The 20,604-nt window shown below is 32.5% G+C and overlaps 1 protein-coding gene, 2 non-coding genes and 2 pseudogenes across 3 annotated transcripts; 3 read left to right on the top strand and 2 right to left on the bottom strand.

Moving 5' to 3' along the window:
• Positions 1-57: 57 nt before the first annotated feature.
• On the bottom strand, positions 58-946 carry LOC116107874 (annotated as a pseudogene).
• Positions 947-12,359: 11,413 nt separating this feature from the next.
• On the top strand, positions 12,360-12,430 carry TRNAG-GCC. Its single transcript has one exon. It is a non-coding gene; the product is annotated as a tRNA-Gly (tRNA).
• LOC116107877 (putative pentatricopeptide repeat-containing protein At3g15930) lies at positions 12,383-15,127 on the top strand. The gene has a single exon (XM_031394152.1). The coding sequence runs from the start codon at positions 12,633-12,635 to the stop codon at positions 14,907-14,909; it is 2,277 nt and encodes a 758-aa protein (XP_031250012.1). The 5' UTR covers positions 12,383-12,632; the 3' UTR covers positions 14,910-15,127.
• On the top strand, positions 12,438-12,520 carry LOC116107921. The gene has a single exon (XR_004124562.1). It is a non-coding gene; the product is annotated as a small nucleolar RNA snoR114 (small nucleolar RNA).
• Positions 15,128-15,553: 426 nt separating the features above from the next.
• On the bottom strand, positions 15,554-16,606 carry LOC116107873 (annotated as a pseudogene).
• Positions 16,607-20,604: the final 3,998 nt, after the last annotated feature.

Genomic DNA, 20,604 nt, shown 5'->3' with positions numbered 1-20,604 from the left:
TACAAAAATGCTTTCAGAAACTTAAGTTCAAATGAAGAGCTACCAGCAACATAAACATCACATAATTCCACTAAAGAGGATCAGGCTGACTATCAGCCAGAGATTTATTACTGGAAGTCTGCAATGTAAACTGATTGATTTATCTGTTTGACGTGTACCTGGAACGAAAAACTGGATATAACTGTCAAGCAAGCACTCTGTGGAAGAATCCCATAGAATGCACAATCTGGTTTTGCAAGGTGACACTGGAGACTTTGGAAAGTGTTGACACTTACTTGTACAGAAGAGCATCTCCCGCAAAACTGCCCTCTCTGATCGCTCTGAGCCTGAGATGCTGTCGTCAGATGGAGCAACAGCTTGCTCTCCAATAACCGGCAATTTTCTAAACTCTGTACCAAGTCTGATCAGAGTTGTTGAAACTTGTAATGCAGATCGCCGTACTTGCTTATGAAGACAATTAAGCAAATCTCAACAATGCTTCACTGGTCTATATATTCTGCAACTGATTTAAATCTGGAACCTGAACCGAGTCTGGGCAAATCTTGAGCCATATCTAGAGCAGTTGAAGCTCAAGAACTTGAGCCCTGACAATGGTTTGAAATCGGGATGTCTTGGATTACAGCAGACTTATACCCCTTGGTTTCAAATGTAAGGAAAGATGGTGGGGTACAATTGGGGGCAGCTTCTTCACCAACTTTATCTGGAGGCATTAGCAGTGGAGCCACCACCACCAAATTCAGAACAAATGCTGACACTGCTACGGACTGCACGTGGAGAATAGTAGTCAATGGCAAAGGCAATGCGGTCCTCATTCTGGCTGAGATACGGTAATCATCAAACAGAGTTTCTTTGTGAAATGTGGCAATGCAGAACCCATCACCACTGAGAAGGTTGTGAAGGAAGAATGCATGGTCTCTAGTGAGGAAGAGGTGGCATATTTCCCCATTTTGTCTAAGGCTGGAAGAATTCCTTTCTAAGAGATTTACTCCATTCTCCGTCAGAAATGCCTTGAATCATTCTCTGTCTATTACTCATCCTCACTTCTCAGAAAAACAATTGAACATACTGCCCAAGTAGAGAGGAGAAGGAAAGTATCAGAACAATACTCAAGGCTCATATGCACCCTAGAAATGCAGATTTAATGGGTGCTTTTAGGGAAATAGCAATGATTCAACCTTTTTGTAAATAAAAAAAAATATACTATCAAGCTACTAGAAAAGAATGAATAGCAGATGGAAAGAATTTTGAAAATAATGTAATAATTCACACAACTACTAACTTATCTAAAAAAATGTAGCCTCTTTCCCATAACTCATTAAGCTTTTATATGGTGCAGAACACAGAAGTTAATAATACTAACAGATATGTAGTGCAAAACATTTTGGAACAGAACCAACATGATGTAATATATCTGCCTGCACAAACAGTCTCACACATGTCCTAATGATCATTTTCACATAGGAAGTCAATCAATGCATCTTTTTTTTATTTAAAAAAAAAAAAAAAAAAAAAGATATATGCTAATGTGAAATTAGGTGAAAGTTCAAACAAAAAGAAGGCACTTAATAAAGATATCACTCATACATCAACAAGCTTCAACTAAATACTAATTAATCATTACAGTGGTAACAAAACAACTGCAGATAGGAGGAGCGGAAAGCTTTAATTATGAAGAACATCTATTCATACCAAATGCTGCATTGGGCTATTGGCAGTAATAAGACAAACCATCACAGAAAACAGGTTCAACGAAAAGCAAATAATAATATCAAAAATTAAATTTTTTGGGGCTAAAATAAATTCAAGGGAAACAAAGAACAAAATCCGTTATACACAAAACAAAGTCAAGCATAACTCCATATCACACACGCAAAAACCTATAACTTGAAAATCGGAAATCTTATACTATTAATATTAAATCCTACAAAATGAAGGGAGTGTTGGATTAAAAAAGGAAACTTGTGCTACTTAAGAGGAGATATTTCCTTCAATGTAGATGCTGGATACTTCATATCGAATTTTTTATGGCAAAAAACAAAATACTCGAAACATTTTAAATATTTGGCTTTAGCTGTGGTTGTAAAGAAATAGTTAAATTGGACAGGTATTACAATGTAGGATTTGGAAATTAACAAAAATATCTCCTATGGTTGTTTATTTACTAAACATCCTACAATAAAAATATAAAAGTTAATAAAAACACCCTCAACCCACTCATTAAATACGGACAGCCGCCATCAACACGGAGGGTGGTCGGAGTGTTTTGCAATTTCTAAAAAAAAATATTTGGGGGTGTTTAGTTAAAATAAAAATTTAGGAGGTTTAAAGAAATTGAAAAAATATAGAATAAATTTTGGGAATAATGACATTTTAATGTTAACTTTTTTGAAATACTAATAATAGTATTCCAAAAGCGAACCAAACGAAGCCTAAAATACGTGTTTGTTTCTCTATTCTATTTGTATTCCAAATCAAAATTTATATTTCTCAAAATCCTATTTTAAATATTAACTATTTTAACTTTTAAATATCTACTTCGTAATAATCATTCAATTTTATTAATAAAATATTAAAAAATACTACTTAAAATCTAAACAAACGTACTAATATTTTTGAAAAATGTTTTTAAAAAATGATTAACATAATTTTAGAATCTTACATATTGATTAATCTATCCTTTTAGAATAGTTTTTCAACAAATGCATCCTAAATATTTTTAGAAAATGTTTTGTAAAAATGTATTAAACACATTTTAGACTATATATATTTGTTTAATCTTATCTCCTTTGAATAGTTTTTAGATATCATATTTCAAATAATTTACCTTAAACTAAAGTAAATAAGAGTAGGTAATGTTTGGGGATTGGGTAAGTCTTAAGATTGGACTATTTTATTCCCGATCTTATGTCTGATGGCTTTCAACAAATTGAATATATCCCAAATTTAATTATGTACATGTGGGATTACACAGGATTGAATAAAAAACTCTTAAATAAAATATTCATATAACTTAAAAAATGTTATTTGTAAATTCTAACGTAATAAATATATTTTCCATTTTATTAAAGTATGGTTGTCTAAATTAATTGTAAATAAAGTTAAAACACTATTATAAATAAAGGATAAAAAGTTGTTGGCAATTCAATTATTCCACTGTTGATTGAGACTCTATCAATTAAATAAGAAAATAATTTTAGTGGTGGCTAGCACTGTCCTAGGGTGGGCCATCTAAAATTATAATTCAAATATATATAATAATGAAAGAGAGTAAATTTAGATTTAATGAGATTTTTAAATTAACATGTATTTAACAAAGAGGCTATTGAGATAGAAAGTACATGACCGAATAAAATTCCCATCTTTATTTTAGGCTTTGCATTTTAACTCATGCAACCAAAGAAAATGTATGTGACCAATAGTCTTAATCTTGTAATCGACATGTCCTAAGTTTGGGAAGGTAATTATAATTAGAAGATTAATTTTAACATATTTATAAGAGTTTTAAAAATATTATTTTTCAATTTTCATGTATCATTTAATTTCAAATATCATTATTATTATTTTTACCTTATGAAGCAATTCTTATTTTGTGGCTATAAACTCGAGGTGTTAGAAAATAGAAACAAACAAGATGAAACATAAGAAAAATAATACAGCCACGACGATAGTGCACCGAATGATGCACCAAATGACGTGGCAAAATTCTGACCGTTGATAATTTTAACTTAATATTAATCAACGGTCAAGATTTGTCACGTCATTCGGGACAAAATTTGGTACACTACTTTAGTGAGTAACATTACTCTATAATAAACCCAATAAATATAAGAAATAATCTTCTTCAACAATAAACACAACTCATGTTTTAATCATGTGTTGTACTCATATTATTCATGTAGAGTTCTCTCTCACAGTGTATTCTTCTTTTCATATGTGTATACAATAGGTGGGACCAGAAATTTTTATGGGGGGAAAATTGCAATATTCAATGAGTTGTAGGGCCAGAAAAAATGGTTGCATTACTAGGGCTAAAAGGGTTATATTCAAAAATTGAGGGTGGTCTATAAATTTTAAAATTTTTGTGGACTCCATTAAATTGACGAACACTAAACAAACTTTCGAAAAGTGAGCTCTAGTATCTGACCTTGTTTTAGCCTCAAATATTTGGAACACTGTTGTTAATTTTTATAAGAATTTAAATTGAATTAGTTAATATTCTTTTTATGATTTTGATGTAAGTTAAACTCGTCAAACTAAATCTCCGAAGCTCCACTGTCTAATACATTAAGATTCATTTCTTTCACTTAAATTTGACAATGCAACCAATTACATAGAATAAGCTTATGATTTCATTTTGTTTTAATCATAACTAAAAATTAAAAGCTAAACCTCTACGTTATTTTATGATTTTGACAATTCAATATTTAGAAACCTTCTAATTAGAAGGTTAAAGAGAGATTCTTTTTTTTGCCCATACAAGATACATATTGTCAAAATATGTATTGATATATCGTTCTCATTCTTGTCTTTTATAAAGACTAGACTATTAATATTTGCGTAATTTAAATGACAAATTTACAAGATCTGAATTTATTTGTTTAATTTGTCAAGATTATTTTCCTCAAAAATAAACTCACCAATATAATTATATATATATTATATATAATTATATATATATATATATATAGGAAAGGACTGACTACAGTCATCACAAATTAAAGGATAAAAGTTGTCAGCCATTCAATTTATTCCGTTGTTTGATTGAGATTCCATTCAATTTAAACCAAAAATAATAATTCTCAGTAGTGGAGCCAGCACTGGCCTAGGGTGGGCCAATGCCTGTTGGAGTTGCGACTACTTCAGAATTATGGGTAACAGAGACGCACTCGGGGGTCCCTCGGACCGGTCAGCGGGCGGGTGCCCGCTCCGGTGAGCGGGCGGGGGCGCGGGGGCAGCGCCCCCGAGCCCGTAGCGGTTCTGGGTTTTTCCATGTATAACCGCTGTAGGATTCCTTTTAAGTTATTAATTCCTTTTGGGTTGGGCTTAGGAATAGGAATTCTTGTAAAACAGGTTAATCTCTTAAACCTAGTATATAAACTTCTTTTCTCTGTTGTGTGTGAGAGCAATTCATTCATTGTAAAAGAGAGAGGTGAGGCATATTTCAATAATATGACTCAGCTGGACGTAGCCCACATTGGGTGAACCAGGGTAAATCGCGCGTATAATTTTTTGTTTACTGTTTGTTTTGTTTATCTTATTATTTTGTTCCAGTTGCTTCTCTATTTCGTTCAATGCCTTCCTGAAATTTTCAAAAGAATCTAAAAGTTTTTTAAATTTGCAATTACACCTTAGTCAATTTATATAATTTCTAAATTACAATCCAATCATCAAACCCAAAAAAAAAGATAAATGCAAATTTAGATTTAAATAAATAAGGTCCATGTCATACGAATTTAATTGAATTCGTTATGTGTAAAAAAAATATAAAGTTTATATTTTTCCCTAAACTTGATGATTTTGTTTTTAATGTAGGAAAAATATCTTGTTACATAGAGTTCCTCTTCTAATTGATTTGTTTAATTTAGATTACTTTTAGAAAACGTGTATTATCTGGGTTTCGTATGTAATTTGACTTTTTATTAATGTTTTTAATAATACTGACAATAATCAATTTTAAAACATCAAATTTCATTGAGGTTATTGTTATTGTGTGGAATAGTATTAAAATTTCATATATTATTATGTTAACAAGTTATTAAAAAGTTGTTTTTCTCAGATCTATCATGGCATCCATGCTTGTGTGAGGCATAAAGATAGCCAGATCTGGCCGGTCATTTGGGCCATGTCGACGGTAGATTTGGATGGCCATATGGGCCATGCCGGCAACTAAATCCTACTGCTCTGGTGATGGCCATGACCACCACGAGTCCACACAACTTCCAATTTTTCTTTTTTAGTTTTTTATTTGTTCTATTTTAAATTGTTAAACCTTAGTTGTCATGTAAGCAGCTTCCATAATGAGTGAAAATATTACATGAAATTGATTGTTAAAAAAAAATTGTTTGGTGAAGATCCATGGTGATGATGATATACGGTGGGTTTGCGTGTGGCTTCTCAATGGTATATGGTGGATTTGTGGTGGTGTGAAAAAGCTTGTTTAATTGAAAATTCTAAGATGGTGATGAAAGAATTTGTGTGAGTTTACTGATTTAAATGGCGGGTTTGGATGGAAGGAGAATGGGAGATGTTGAATTTAATAATTTAATTTGATTTAAGATTATTGCGTAAAGGGATAATTTTAAGTTTTTTTAGGTAAAAATAAAATTTGATAAATTTTCTGAAAATTTGATAACATTTAAAAGGTTTGGGATAATATTTAGATCTTAGTTTTAGTTTCAAGGGTAAATGTTTTTAATAGTTGAACAAAAATTTATTTCAAAAACCAACGGGGTTAGATAATTATACGAAAACACATGGGGGTTAAGGAAATATTTCCCTTTATTAAAAATTAGAGGAATAAAAATTGTTGCCGTTCAATTTATTCCATATTTTATTGAAATTATTAAAGTTGATGAGTGAATAGTCAGAAAGTCTTTAGTCGAGCTTTTAAATTTATGGTAAACTAAAAAACAAAAAAGTGGGCCAGCGTTGATTGAGATGTTAAGCAAAAATAGTAATTGACATTGTAATTTAAATATCAATTGATAAATAAACAATATAAAGGATTAAAAGATTATCAGAGTTATCTTATGAATAAATTAATGTTTTAATGTCAAGTAATTAATTCCCTGCATGTGTGTGAGTGAGTGCATATATTTTCCAATAATTGATTTAAATAATATACTGCCATATCATCATCAGTAATCCTTTTATATAAAATTTTTAAAAGCCTAATAATTTCTATTAATATTTTGGCAAATTAGTTAAGAAAAAAAACAAACTAAAATTATTGGTATCCCATTTATTCCACTACTTTATTGATGTTGTTGACTAAAAAAAAAAAAAAAAAAGTATTATTGGCCGGCTAATTGATGAGATTGCTACGACCATATTAAATAGTTTTATGGCCGCTAATTACTCCATTAGTTTATTGATGTCTGACTAAAAAACAAAAGTATATTGTTAAAAATAAAAAAATTAATCGTTTTTGGCTAATATCTTTAATTTAATAATTAGCTATTGATTGACCTTTCAAGTTGAGGTAAACTAACAAACAAAAACTATTGACCCATTAATGATTGAGATGTAAGACCATATTAAATAGTATATTGGCCGGCTAATTTACCCATAGTTTATTGGATTGTCATGACTAAAAACACAAAAGTTGGGAGATTTCAAATTTAGTTCTATATAAATCAACACAAAAGGGGGATAAAGAAAAAACTTGAGCAGAGTGAACAAGCAAATTGATAGGTGTTTAGAGAGAGAATTGTTACAATGGAAAGAGTGTTAATTAAGTGTCATGGGGTATAGTTTGGTTCAAACATCTAGATTCAATAGTTCTTTGGAAAATGAGAGGATAGTCTGTTAGATTTAAAGTCCTTCATAAAAGAAGTCAGTGATTTCAAACGGAAAAAATTCTTGTTTCATGGGTTGATGATAAAATGTCTAATTATTGGACTGGGAGAGAGTTCAATGCAATGCCACTATGGAGTGTTTTTCAAACTTTCCCTTAATGATACAAGGCAATTAGTCATATTACTCTCTGATAGACTTCCTACTCTAAATTTTATCCTTGTTTCATCCTTTTGAAGAGTTGAAAAGTCTTGATTTATCTTACAATTTCTTTGAAGGTTGGCACGAGAATAGAGGTATGTAATTATTAAGTAATTAGCTTAAAATATAGATCCAATTAAATTACTTTTGCAACAGTCTAGCAAATATATTTATTTTTTTAAAACTTTTTCATTGTTTACATTTAGAATATGGGTCAGACAAAAATTTATGTCATTGTTGACACCCTTAATTAAATACAAAACATGTTATTAATTTTAATTAATGTAAAAGTACTATATGTATGTATAAAAATAGATATATAAGCTATGCAGATTGTTCTGAGCTATATATGTATGTTGATGCATTAATTGTGTTCTTGGAATAATGAATAATATGTGAGTAAATAACAAATATATTGAGTCAATAATGTATTGACATTACTTTACACATATGATGGCTTCAGGTGTTTGAAACACTCAAGATCTTGGATCTTAGTTACAATTACTTCAACGCCACTCTTTACCATCTTGAATAACTAACTTCACTTACCACTTTGAATCTTGGAGGAAGAATATGGGAGAAGGTTTGAAATCGGCCAAACAAGGTATATGTTTAAGTATTATTCTTTAATTTCTATTATTAATCTAATCTTTTTATTTCTTATTTAAAAAAAAAAAAAAAAAATCTTTTTATTGGTGCAGTATAAACTTAGGGGCTGTTTTTTTTTTTTTTTTTTCCTCTAAACACTAAAACTTAGTAATTATAGATACATATGTTTTTTAAACTAATGATGTTTAAATTTTATACTAATTTTATATTAATATATAGAATAAATTAATATTATAGAAAAGAATTAAGTGATAAAAAAAAAAAAAGATATATTTTTTTTTTTCTAATTATGGTGTTTAATAGATTTATAAAGAAGAATAAAAGAATAATATACAATTGTTCAATTGTTTGGTAAAAATTATGTTCGAATCTAAATGTTCATGTTGAAGTGCCCAAATATTTTAATTTTAAATTACGTTTTATATATAAGTAATATTTCTAAAATAGTTTCCTTTTCTTAAAATTTTCCACAATCTTGCTTTTAATTAACTCTAAATCTTTTTTATTGTTTGGCACAGGTTTAGCAAATTTGTCAAACCTAAAAGTATAATCTCGATTGGAATCGAATCAATAACTCTCTATCAAGCCTAGGTATGCAATATTTATTAAATTTTGAAACACTCTTTGAATATGACAACTTGTGAATAAAAATTAAAAATGAATTTGTCAATTCAAAATCTATGGTTTCTCTTGGCACAGGATTAAAAATGTTGAAAACTTGGAAGAGTTGGATTGAGTGGTAATGGAATGAGCGGGCTCTCTAACTTGCTAGGTAACAATAACTACAACATAAAATATTAAGTTACAATCATCTTCTCAATTGCTTCAATAATTATATTAGATTACCTTAATTTTTTAATTTTTTTTCTGTATTTTCTACAACATTTCAAATTCAATTTCTTCTCTGGTTTTTGCTTTTGTTTTATGGTGCAGGTTTAGCAAATTTGACAAACTTGAAAAGCTTGGATCTAAGTATAATCAAATTAACACTTCTCTAGCAGTTTAGGTATGCTATACATATCACACTTGAAAAAAAGTATAATTAAAGTACTCTTGCATAAAATTAAAATAAATAGATAACATTACAAAACATATCAGTTAATTTATTTAAAAGATTTATATAAGTAGTTTAGTAGTATGTAAACTATACAAAGATTGAAATATATCGTTCGCATGATTACTTCACTGTCTTATTTTCCATCACACGTCTCTGGTGCAGGTTACAAAATCTAAAAAACTGGAAGAGGTGAATAGCTAAATAAGAGAATGAGCGGTTCTCTACTTCGCTTGGTAACATAAAACCAATATTTGTCAAAGTTTTAGATCAAAATTTTAAAGTTACAATCATTTGGTATCAATTAGTTAATAATTTATCCATGCGTTACACTTTGAAACCCTTAATTTAACAACCTTGGAGATATTGGATCTAAGATATACTGATAGCCGCGATCTAACAAAATCGTGCTTTGTATATTTCATAACATGTACTTTGAGGTTGTTTTTTGGATCAAAGATTTTTTTTTTTTTTTTTTTTTTTTTAAGAAAATGTGAGGAAAATGAAAAAATATTTTAAATTAGGAGCTCTCTCACGTATTTTCTATGGAGTGAAAGAACAATGAGATTTAAAATATAGAACTAGAATATAGAAATTAATAGACTATCTTTTCCAAAAATTCTAATTAAATTGGTATGTTAGAGGATTTTCCTTGTAGATATTATACTCATTTTCTTGAGATTTTTAAATAGTTTAATGATTTATGATATTTGAATGGGTTCATTTTCCTAAATTCTCTTCTAGTGATTAAAATTTCGAGTTTGATGGCATATAATAATTACAATTTTAATATATGACATGATTGATATATATAGTGACAAATGGAAGATATATATCTCGTATTATAGATAAAATTCTAAAGTTCATGTTGGAGTGCCCAAAATTTTAATTTTAAATTAACGTTTTATATATAAAGATAATTTTCTTAAAATCACTTTCCTTTTCTTAAAATTTTCCATCAATCGTTGCTTTAATTAACTCTAAATCTCTTTTATGTTTGGCACAGTTTAGCAAATTTGACAAACCTAAAGTATTAAATTAGTTGGAATCGAATCAACAACTCTCTATCAAGCCTAGGTATGCATATCTATTAAATTTTTGAAACACTCTTTGCACTATGACAACTTATGAATAAAATTAAAAATGAAATTTTCAATTTAAATCTAATGGTTTCTCTTGGAACAGGATAAAAATGTGAGAAACTGGAAGGGTGGATTTGAGGGGTACTCGGTAAAAGAGTGGCGTTGAAGTAATTATAACTAAGATCCAAGATCTTGAGTTGTTTCAAAACACCTGAAGCCATCATATGTTGTAAAAGTAATGTCAATACATTATTGACTCAATATATTTATTAGATGTAGGGTAGGCAACTTGTCCAGAATTTTGTGTTAGATGTAATAAAGCTATCTGAGTTTTCATCATAGCTTTGTATGTATATTCTTGCTCTTAGTTAATCTTGTTATTCCTTCTATATTACATACTATCTTATGGCCTTTTCTTTTTCTTGGTGTTTGTGTTAGGGGTGTTCAGTTCCGGGTACCCTGCACTTTTTGAAGGAACCGGAACCAGAACTGACGATTCCTTGAAATTTGGAATCAGAATCTATTAAGTGCTTAGAAACAAGTCAATTCCTCATAAAATGTTGTGTTTTTGCTTCTATATTCCAACGACTAATAGTTTATTCCTCAAACTGACTTCTTTGAACTAGTTGATTACCAAGCTTACTTGTCTTGATTAGACTTGTCGTTCTCTTTAGCTTTTAGCACCGAGTTCATATACTTTGTTAAATAGTGTAGGCATTGTTGGCCTTCATTCACCAATGGTCTTTTGATCTCACCAGTTTGTGAAAGGTTTACCGAATTCTTAACTTTAGGGTTCTGAGAGATTAGTCAATGTGTGCACAAGCTGGCCCGCTCACTCTTGGTCACAAAATAATAATAATTTATCAATTACACAAACATTTCAATTGCTTAAAATGGCAATAAAAAGATAATAATGTAAAATTCTCTTCTCTTTAGGGTGTGTTTGGGAGACAGTGTCTTCCATAAGACATAACCTACATTCAAAACCTTTTGTTGGGGGTGTGTGTGTCCCTAAATGTCCCTGACTCGACCCCACGCGAAAATGCCTCGCATATCGCCCACCCCTGAAAATTACCCGTCTACTTAAAAAAATCCCCACCAATTACCTAACCCGCCCCAAAAAATTTCCTATTAGCAACTAAGGGGAATCGAACTCAAGATCACTTGAGGAATACGCTCAATAGTCTTTATCGCCCCACCCAACCACCCAGAAGTGATTAACTGCTAAAATCTTTCATTTTACTTTAATACCCGCAAATATAATGTTTATTGGTTTAGTGTTTAGAAACCATTGCATAAAGTAGTAATAATTTAAAAGGATCAATGTTAATGTTATATATTTTATTGACAATCTAAGCATTTTCCTTCTTACGTATTTTAGGTTATTTCAAACCCTTAAGAGATAGTGAAATATTAAGCACGCCTAAGACTTAAAGTATCGTGCATCCTTATCAATGGATTTTTGATACTTTTTTCAAGGGGATAAATAATAATCCAAAGGAGTATATAATACTTCATAAAGATTAGGGTTCGTTTTATGTTCCACTATTTCTCAATGGGTTCTTTGATAAGCCTATGGGCTTGATCTTATTTTACCGTCAAGGAACAAAATATAGACTTCCATCTCTAAGTTTCATTTCAGCATAACTCACTTCATTTTGAGTGTAAAGTGGTGTCAAACCAAAATACGGAACAAACATTAACTCTTCCTAAAAAAAAAATGCGATTAAGTTGTACCATCAAATACAACTACCTTATCATGACTTCTCTTTAGTCATTAGTTTTGCCTTTAACAACCCCTCCTCGCGGTTGACGGCAGTGTTTCCACAGCCGATATACAAAGTCACGCCCACTAGCAACTTGATTATTTATAAAATAATTGAACCTTCTATCAACGAGCACCAGTGGTCTAGTGGTAGAATAGTACCCTGCCACGGTACAGACCCGGGTTCGATTCCCGGCTGGTGCATATTGTGGGGCTATGATGATTAACCATTCTGCGATGGCAGGGTCCATCCACCGTCTGATTTATTGATGTCAGCAAGTGCCGTCTGAGCTCTAATTTTTTATTTTTTCTATTTTCTTCAAAAAAATACTAATTTTATTAAAAAAATGATATCATTTATTTGATTTCAAAATGAAGGGATGAGTAATTTACTCATCTTAATTTTATGCCACTCTCATCAATTCCCTCCAACATTCACATTCTCCAAATCCCATTAAACTTTTTGAAACAAAACTCTTTAATCTTCACCCAAATCAAAATGTTCACTTCTTCAACTTCTTTAGCTTCAATTTCTCCAACCCACTTCACTCCACCCTCCCAACAAACCCTACTTGTAACCCACCTTGAAACCTGCAAATCCATGGACCATCTTAAACAAATCCACTCCCAAACCATCAAAACAGGCCTTTTCACAAACCCCAGCGTCCAAAATAAACTCATTGCCTTCTGTTGTACTCATGAAAATGGGAACATGGACTATGCTTGTCAAGTGTTTGATAAAATTCCCCAACCAACTGTGTTTGCCTGGAATACTATGATAAAAGGGTATTCTAGGATTGATTTGCATAGAAACGGGGTTTCGATGTACTTAGATATGCTTAATAGCGATGTTAAGCCGGATCATTATACGTTCCCCTTCTTGTTGAAGGGTTTTTCACGTGATGTTGCTTTAAAGTTTGGTAAAGAGTTGCATTGTCATGTGGTGAAATTTGGGTTTGGTTCTAATGTGTTTGTGCAAAATGCGTTGATTAATGTGTATTCTTTGTGTGGTGAGATTGATGTGGCGCGAGGGATTTTTGATATGAGCTGTAAAGAGGATGCGGTTACGTGGAATGCCATGTTTTCAGGGTATAATAGAATGAAGAGGTATGAGGATACCAGGAAGCTTTTTGGTGAGATGGAGTTGAAAGGATTGTTATCTACTTCAGTTACCTTTGTTTTGGTGCTATCAGCTTGTGCTAAATTGAAGGATCTAGATGTTGGAAAGCGGGTTCATAGGTATGTCAAAGAGTGTAACATTGAACCCAATTTGATATTGGAAAATGCTTTGATTGATATGTATGCAGCTTGTGGAGAAATGGATGTTGCACTTGAGATTTTTGGAATGATGAAAAATAGAGATGTAATTTCTTGGACTGGTATTGTTTCGGGATTTTTGAATAGAGGACAAGTTGATTTAGCTCGGGAATTTTTTGATGATATGCCAATAAAAGATTATGTCTCATGGACAGCCATGATTGATGGGTATCTTCGAGTGAATAGGTTCAAAGAGGCTTTAACTCTTTTCCGTGAGATGCAAACCTCAAATATAAGGCCAGATGAGTTCACCATGGTCAGCATTCTTTCAGCTTGTGCTCATCTAGGGGCATTAGAATTAGGAGAATGGATAAAGACTTACATTGACAAATATAAGGTGAAAAATGATACATTTGTGGGGAATGCTTTGATTGACATGTACTGTAAATGTGGAAATGTCGAGAAAGCACGAAGCATATTTAGAGAGATCCTTCGAAAGGACAAATTTACATGGACGGCCATGATTGTTGGTCTTGCCATTAATGGACATGGTCAAGAAGCTCTTGATATGTTCTCTGAAATGCTTAGAGCTTCAATAACACCAGATGAAGTAACTTATGTTGGTGTCCTTTGTGCCTGTACTCACACTGGCATGGTAGATGAAGGAAGAAAGTATTTCTCTGGCATGACCAGCGAACACAGTATTGAGCCTAATGTAACGCATTATGGATGCATGGTTGATCTTCTTGGCCGAGCTGGGCGTCTAAAAGAAGCTCTGGAAGTTATTAAGAATATGCCAATGAAACCAAATTCAATTGTCTGGGGAGCTCTTCTTGGTGCATGTAGAGTTCACAAAGATGCAGAAATGGCTGAAATGGCAGCGAAGCAGATTCTTGAGTTAGATCCTGATAATGGAGCTGTTTATGTTCTGCTCTGTAATATATACGCTGCTTGCAATAGATTAGATAATCTGCGTGAAGTTAGACAATTGATGCTTGATAGAGGAATCAAGAAAACCCCTGGCTGCAGTTTGATAGAGATGAATGGTGTTGTCCATGAATTTGTTGCCGGGGACCAGTCACATCCTGAAACGAGAGAAATCTACTTGAAGTTGGAAAAAATGACAAGTGACTTGAAATTTGTTGGGTATTTGCCTGATACTTCGGAGGTGTTTCTTGATATAGGGGAAGAAGAAAAAGAGAGTGCAGTTTATCGGCATAGTGAGAAGTTGGCTATGGCATTTGGGCTGATCAATTCAGAACCTGGGGCCACGATTAGAATTGTGAAGAACCTCAGAATGTGCATGGACTGTCACCGTGTGGCGAAATTGGTCTCGAAAGTGTATGATAGAGAAGTGATTGTCCGGGATAAAACTCGATTCCATCATTTCAGGGATGGATCATGTTCATGTAAAGATTATTGGTGAGTTGAATTAGGGTTTGATTCTCATTATTTGATAATTAATTGTTATTACTTCTTTCCTCCTAAGATCCTTTGATGCCAGAAGTACATAATCATGGTTTTGCATGTGTTAGTAGAATATCTTCAAACTTTCATAACTTGCTGGATTTATACTTTATACTACAGAATTCATGTGAAATTCAAATTTGAAAATGGCAACGGCAGCATTTTGTTCAATATTTTCTGATTTTGTTGGCGTCGAACTTTTTGATAACTACAACACTATATGAGCAATCCACATTCATTCTGCAATCCAAGAAGTAAATTTTGGACGAAGTTTGCAAATTTTTATCATTGAAAACATATTATCAACCATTGAGAAGCACTTGAAGGTAGGGATGTAGTAAGAGCAGAGGGAAGGATTCCGATGAGATCATCTTCAAGTATTACCCAGAAACTTGCGTATTGTAAGAAAAATATATCCAGATTCTTTAGGGAGAAGTGACTTTCTTAATGAAATCTTTTAAGTAATTCATTTTCCATTGACTCTGATTCATAATTTACCCGACTAATGTATTACTCTGCCTTGGCAATCAGATGTTTTATGTCACACATACATCGCAATCCCTTGCAAACACATCAGGACCTCAATCTGCAGTCTCAAATAAATTAATGCAAACTAACACTTCTTTTTGCTTCTGACATTATACCAACCAAACACGTTAAATGATAGGCATTTAATGAAGAAACAGTGCTACAAAACTGCTTTCAGAAACTTAAGTTCAAATGAAGAGCTACCAGCAACTATAACATCACAATAATTCCACTAAAGAGGATCAGGCTGACTATCAGCCAGGATTTATTACTGGAAGTCTGCAATGTAAACTGATTGATTTATCTGTTTGACGTGTACCTGGAACGAAAAACTGGAATATAACTGTCAAGCAAGCACTCTGTGGAAAGAATCCATAGAATGCACAATCTGGTTTTGCAAGGTGACACTGGAGACTCTTGGAAAAGTGTTTGACACTTACTTGTACAGACTGAGCATCTCCCCGCAAAACTGCCCTCTCTGATCGACTCTGACACTGAGATGCTGTTTAGATGGAGCAACAGCTGCTCTCCAATAACCGGCAATTTTTAACTCAGTACCAAGTCTGATCAGAGTGTTGAAACTTGTACATGCAGATCGCCTACTTGCTTATGAAGAATAAAGCAAATCAACAGCTTCATCGGTTCTATATTCTGCAACTGATTAAATCTGGAACCTGAACCAGAGTCTGAGGCAAATCTGAGCCATATCTAGGCAGTTTGAAGCTCAAGACTTGAGCCCTTGACATGGTTTTGAAATCGGGAGTCTTGGATACAGCAGACTTATACCCCTTGGTTCAAATGTAAGGAAAGGCATGGTTGTGTACAATTTGGGGGCAGCTTCTTCACCAACTTTATCTGGAGGCGATTAGCAGTGGAGCCACCACCACCAAATTCAGAACAAATGCTGACACTGCTAAGGACTGCACGTTGGAGAATAGATATGTCAATGGCAAAGGCAATCGGTCCTCATTCTGGCTTGAGATACGGTAACATCAAACAGAGTTTCTTGTGAAACTGTGCAATGCATTGAATCCCCTCACCACTGAGAAGGTGTGAAGGAAGAATGCATGGTTTAGTGAGGAAGAGGTGGCATATTTTCCCCATTTTGTCAAGGCTGGAGAAATCCTTTTAAGAGATTATACATTCTCCGTCAGAAATGCCGAACTTCATCTGTTATTACTCCATCCTCACTTCTCAGAAAAACAATTGAACATACTGCCCAGTAGAGAGGAGATAGAGAAAGTATCCGAACAATACTCAAGGCTCATGCACCCTAGAAATGCAGATTTAATTGGTTGCTTTTAGGAAAAAAGCAATGATTCAACCTTTTTGTAAATAAAAAAAATTATACTATCAAGTACTAACCTAGAAAGATGAATATTGCAGATGGAAAGAATTTGAAATAATGGTAATATTCACCAACTTCTAAATATACTCAAAAAAATGTAGCTCTTTCTCATAACTCATTAAGCTTTAATATGGTGCGAAAACAGAAGTTAATAATACTAACTAGATATGTAGTGCAAACAATTTTGGAACAGAACCAACATGATGTAATATATCTGCCTGCACAAACAGTCTCACACCATGTCCTTAATGATCATTTTCACATAGGAATCAATGCATCTTTTTTTTATTATAAAAAAAAAAAAAAAAAAATATGTATGCTAATGTGAAATTAGGTGAAAGTTCAAACAAAAAGAAGGCACTTAATAAAGATATCACCCATACATCAACAAGCTTCAACTAAATAATAATTAATCATTACAGTGGTAACAAAACAACGCAGATTCAGGAGGAAGCGGAAAGCTTAATTATGAAGAGATCCTTCATACCAAATGCTGCATTGGGCCTATTGGCAGTAATAAGACAACCATCACGAAAAACAGGTTCAACGAAAAGAACAATAATATATAAAAATTAAATTCTTTTTGGGGCTAAAATAAATTCAAGGGAAACAAAGAACAAAAATCCAGTTATACACAAACAAAGTCAAGCATAACTCCATATCACACACGCAAAAACCATAAACTTGAAAATCGGAAATCTTATACTATAATATTAAAATCCTCCAAACAGTTTATTTTTAAGTAGTTATAAGTATAATATTGTTTCATTTCTCAAACGATATAGTACACAATCAAGAGATCAAACTGAAGCAATGAAGCTATTGTTTCTACGAAAAAACAAGCAATCAAAAAAAAAAAAAAAAAAAAAAAAAGAGTCTCACATGGTCGACCATAACAAAGTACAAGATTTCACAACCTGATTCAAAAAAGTCTTTTTACCATCCTTTTGAATCTAAAACTACGTAAAACATTGATCTTTAGAAATGAGCAATTTATCGTTTATCATAAGTTGCATGAAGGAATTGAAAAAATAAAATTTTAACCTTGGATTTTAGATTTTCTCGGGAAACAAACAGAGGATTAGGTTTAGAGGGGTTACCTTTTGAAGATCGCGCGCCAAAGATTGAGAGGGAAAGCACTGAAAGCAGTGAAAATGGGGGATTTATTATTAGAATTTATTAAGAAATAAAATTAAAATCGTTTACCATTCCAGCCGAGTAAACACGTGACCTGTTCACCACCTTGAATTTAAGTTTTTCATGGTAAATCTCATTTAGGCCCATCAAAAATCATTGCGTTCAAATCTATAAACCACTTCGTAATCCTTAATAAAAGACATGTCGTTTACATTTGTGTTTCTTCAACGGTATGTTTTGTGTAAATAACGTGTTGTTGTAGGCTTGAAGTTTCCGTAAGTTCAAATAAAATTCTTTATGGTAATTGTCATTTAAGTCTATCGTAAATTCGTAATCCTAAAAATAGGGATTTTTTACGATTTACTAAATTATATGGGTTTAATTGATATTTATCCAAATGATGTCGTTTCCATACTCAAAAAATGATGTCGTTTTGCTTTACCAGAAACGTTTTCATTTTGACAATAAACGATGCCTTTTCATTTGCCATAAACGACGTCATTTAATGAAGAGAAAACGTTGTCGTTTCCTTTTCACGAAAACAACGGCGTTTCGTTCAGAAACAAATGATTTTGTTTCATAGAACTAAAATGACGTCGTTTTGGTAAAACAAAATAGCACCATTTTTATCTGACAAAATGACATCATTTAGATAAGTACAAACGATGATTTTTCTTTTAGTAAAAACGACGTTGTTTTGTTGAAGATAAAACAATGACGTTTCGATTTACACAAAACGACGTCGTTTTGTAGAAAATAAAAATGATGCCATTTTTCTTTACCAAAAACACTATTGTTTTTCGTTAGCACAAAACAATGTCATATCAATGTTAAAAACAACATTGTCCCCCTAGTAAAACGACAAGTCGTCCGTTTGTAAATGGCATGTCGCACAATGCCGTTTGTATTGGTAAATGATGTCGTTTTGTGAGGAGAAAACGATGCCTTTCTTTTCCCTAAAACAATGCCATTTCAATCAGTAGAAAACGTTGCCGTTTCACTTTTGCTTAAATGACTTCGTTTTTGTTAAGTTAAAAACATTACCATTTTATTTTACCCAAAACGATGTCGTCTCATTTAGTACTAAGCGGTCCCGTTTTGTTTGCTATAAACGACATCGTGTTTAGGAGAATAAAACAGTGTCATTGTGTTTCCCTAAAATGACGCCGTTTTACATTGCTACGGAACGAAGACGTATAGTTTGGTGTAAACAACGTCGTGCCCCTTTGTAAAATGACAAGTTGTCCGTTTGGTAAACGGCATGTCGCACGATAGTCGAACCGGCACGAATACGCTGACATGAAATGAGTTCCCCACAGAGTAATTTTTTTCACCCCCTATCATTTGACAAAGTGCAGAAAAACCCAAAATTGATGTTGTTTGTTCCCTGAAAACGTCGCAGTTTCCTTTTCCCATAAACGACGTCATTTCGTCGAAAAGAGACGGTGTTGTTTTCTTTTCCCAGAAACGACACTGTTTTCGTTATTAGAAAATGATGCGGTTTCATTTGTCCCTAAAATGACGTCGTTTGTGTTAGTACAAAACGATGCCATTTTGTTTGGTGTAAACAACGTCGTTTGCAGGGAAATAAAACGATGCCATTTCACTCAGTACAAAACAATGTCGTAGCATATAGTGTAAACGAAATCATTCTTTTTGATAAAATGACAGGTCGTCCGTTTTGTAAACGACGTGTTGCACGATGGGAAATATTTTTGCACCCCCTATTGTTTGATAAAGTGCAGAAAAACCCAAAAATTGATGGCTCTTAAATCTTAATGGACCAAAGTAATATTTACGATTAATAAAAAAATTCAAATCGAAGTAGGAACGACATCTCGTTTACACGAAAAATGGAGATGTGTTTTGCAAATAGAAATAAAAAATGAATAAACAAAGCTCAAGTAAATTCATAACAGCCAACAGGAAGCTTTAAGCACTGCCATCACTGATGATAAAGCTTTCATATGAAAAGTTGGTGTTAGTACAAACGATGCCATTTTCACTCATACAAAACAATGTCGTAGCATATAGTGTAAAGAAATCTTCTTTTTGATAAAATGACAGGTCCCGTTTTGTAAACGCGTGTTTGCGTGGAAATATTTTTCACCCCCTATTGTTTGATAAAGTGCAGAAAAACCCAAAAATTGATGGCTCTTAAATCTTAATGGACCAAAGTATATTTACGATTAATAAAAAATTAAATCGAAGTAGGAACGACATCTCGTTTCACGAAAAATGGATGTGTTTTGCAAATAAAAAAAAAAATGAATACAAAGCTCAAGTAAATTCATAACAGCCACAGGAAGCTTTAAGCATGCCATCATGATGATAAGCTTTCATATGAAATGACAACCAACTAACAATCCGATGTGTTCATCATTTCTTGCTCTGCTCTACTCTTAGTCCAGATTATTTGTGTTTTTAGGATATCTTTATCATTTTCCTTTCATTTTGAATTACCTGAAAACAAATTCCCATTAGCAGAACAGTTTTTACATCTATATGATATATATACTGTACTGGGTCTTTTCAGGGTTGTCTTGGCTTCGTATGATATTGTTTTTGTATTTTCTCGGACATAGGCTTCACTTCTCTTATCCAATTATGAAATTTGACGTTTGACAGTCAGATGATCCTG

Source organism: Pistacia vera, unplaced genomic scaffold (assembly GCF_008641045.1).
Source record: "Pistacia vera cultivar Batoury unplaced genomic scaffold, PisVer_v2 Contig549, whole genome shotgun sequence".
NCBI lineage: Eukaryota > Viridiplantae > Streptophyta > Magnoliopsida > Sapindales > Anacardiaceae > Pistacia > Pistacia vera.
Note: the sequence above shows the minus strand (reverse complement) of the source record. Positions and strands in the feature narration are given on the sequence as shown.

Excerpts from the sequence above, each read along its gene's own strand:
- LOC116107877 (XM_031394152.1), top strand. The coding sequence starts at position 12,633 with ATGCCACTCTCATCAATTCCCTCCAACATTCACATTCTCCAAATCCCA.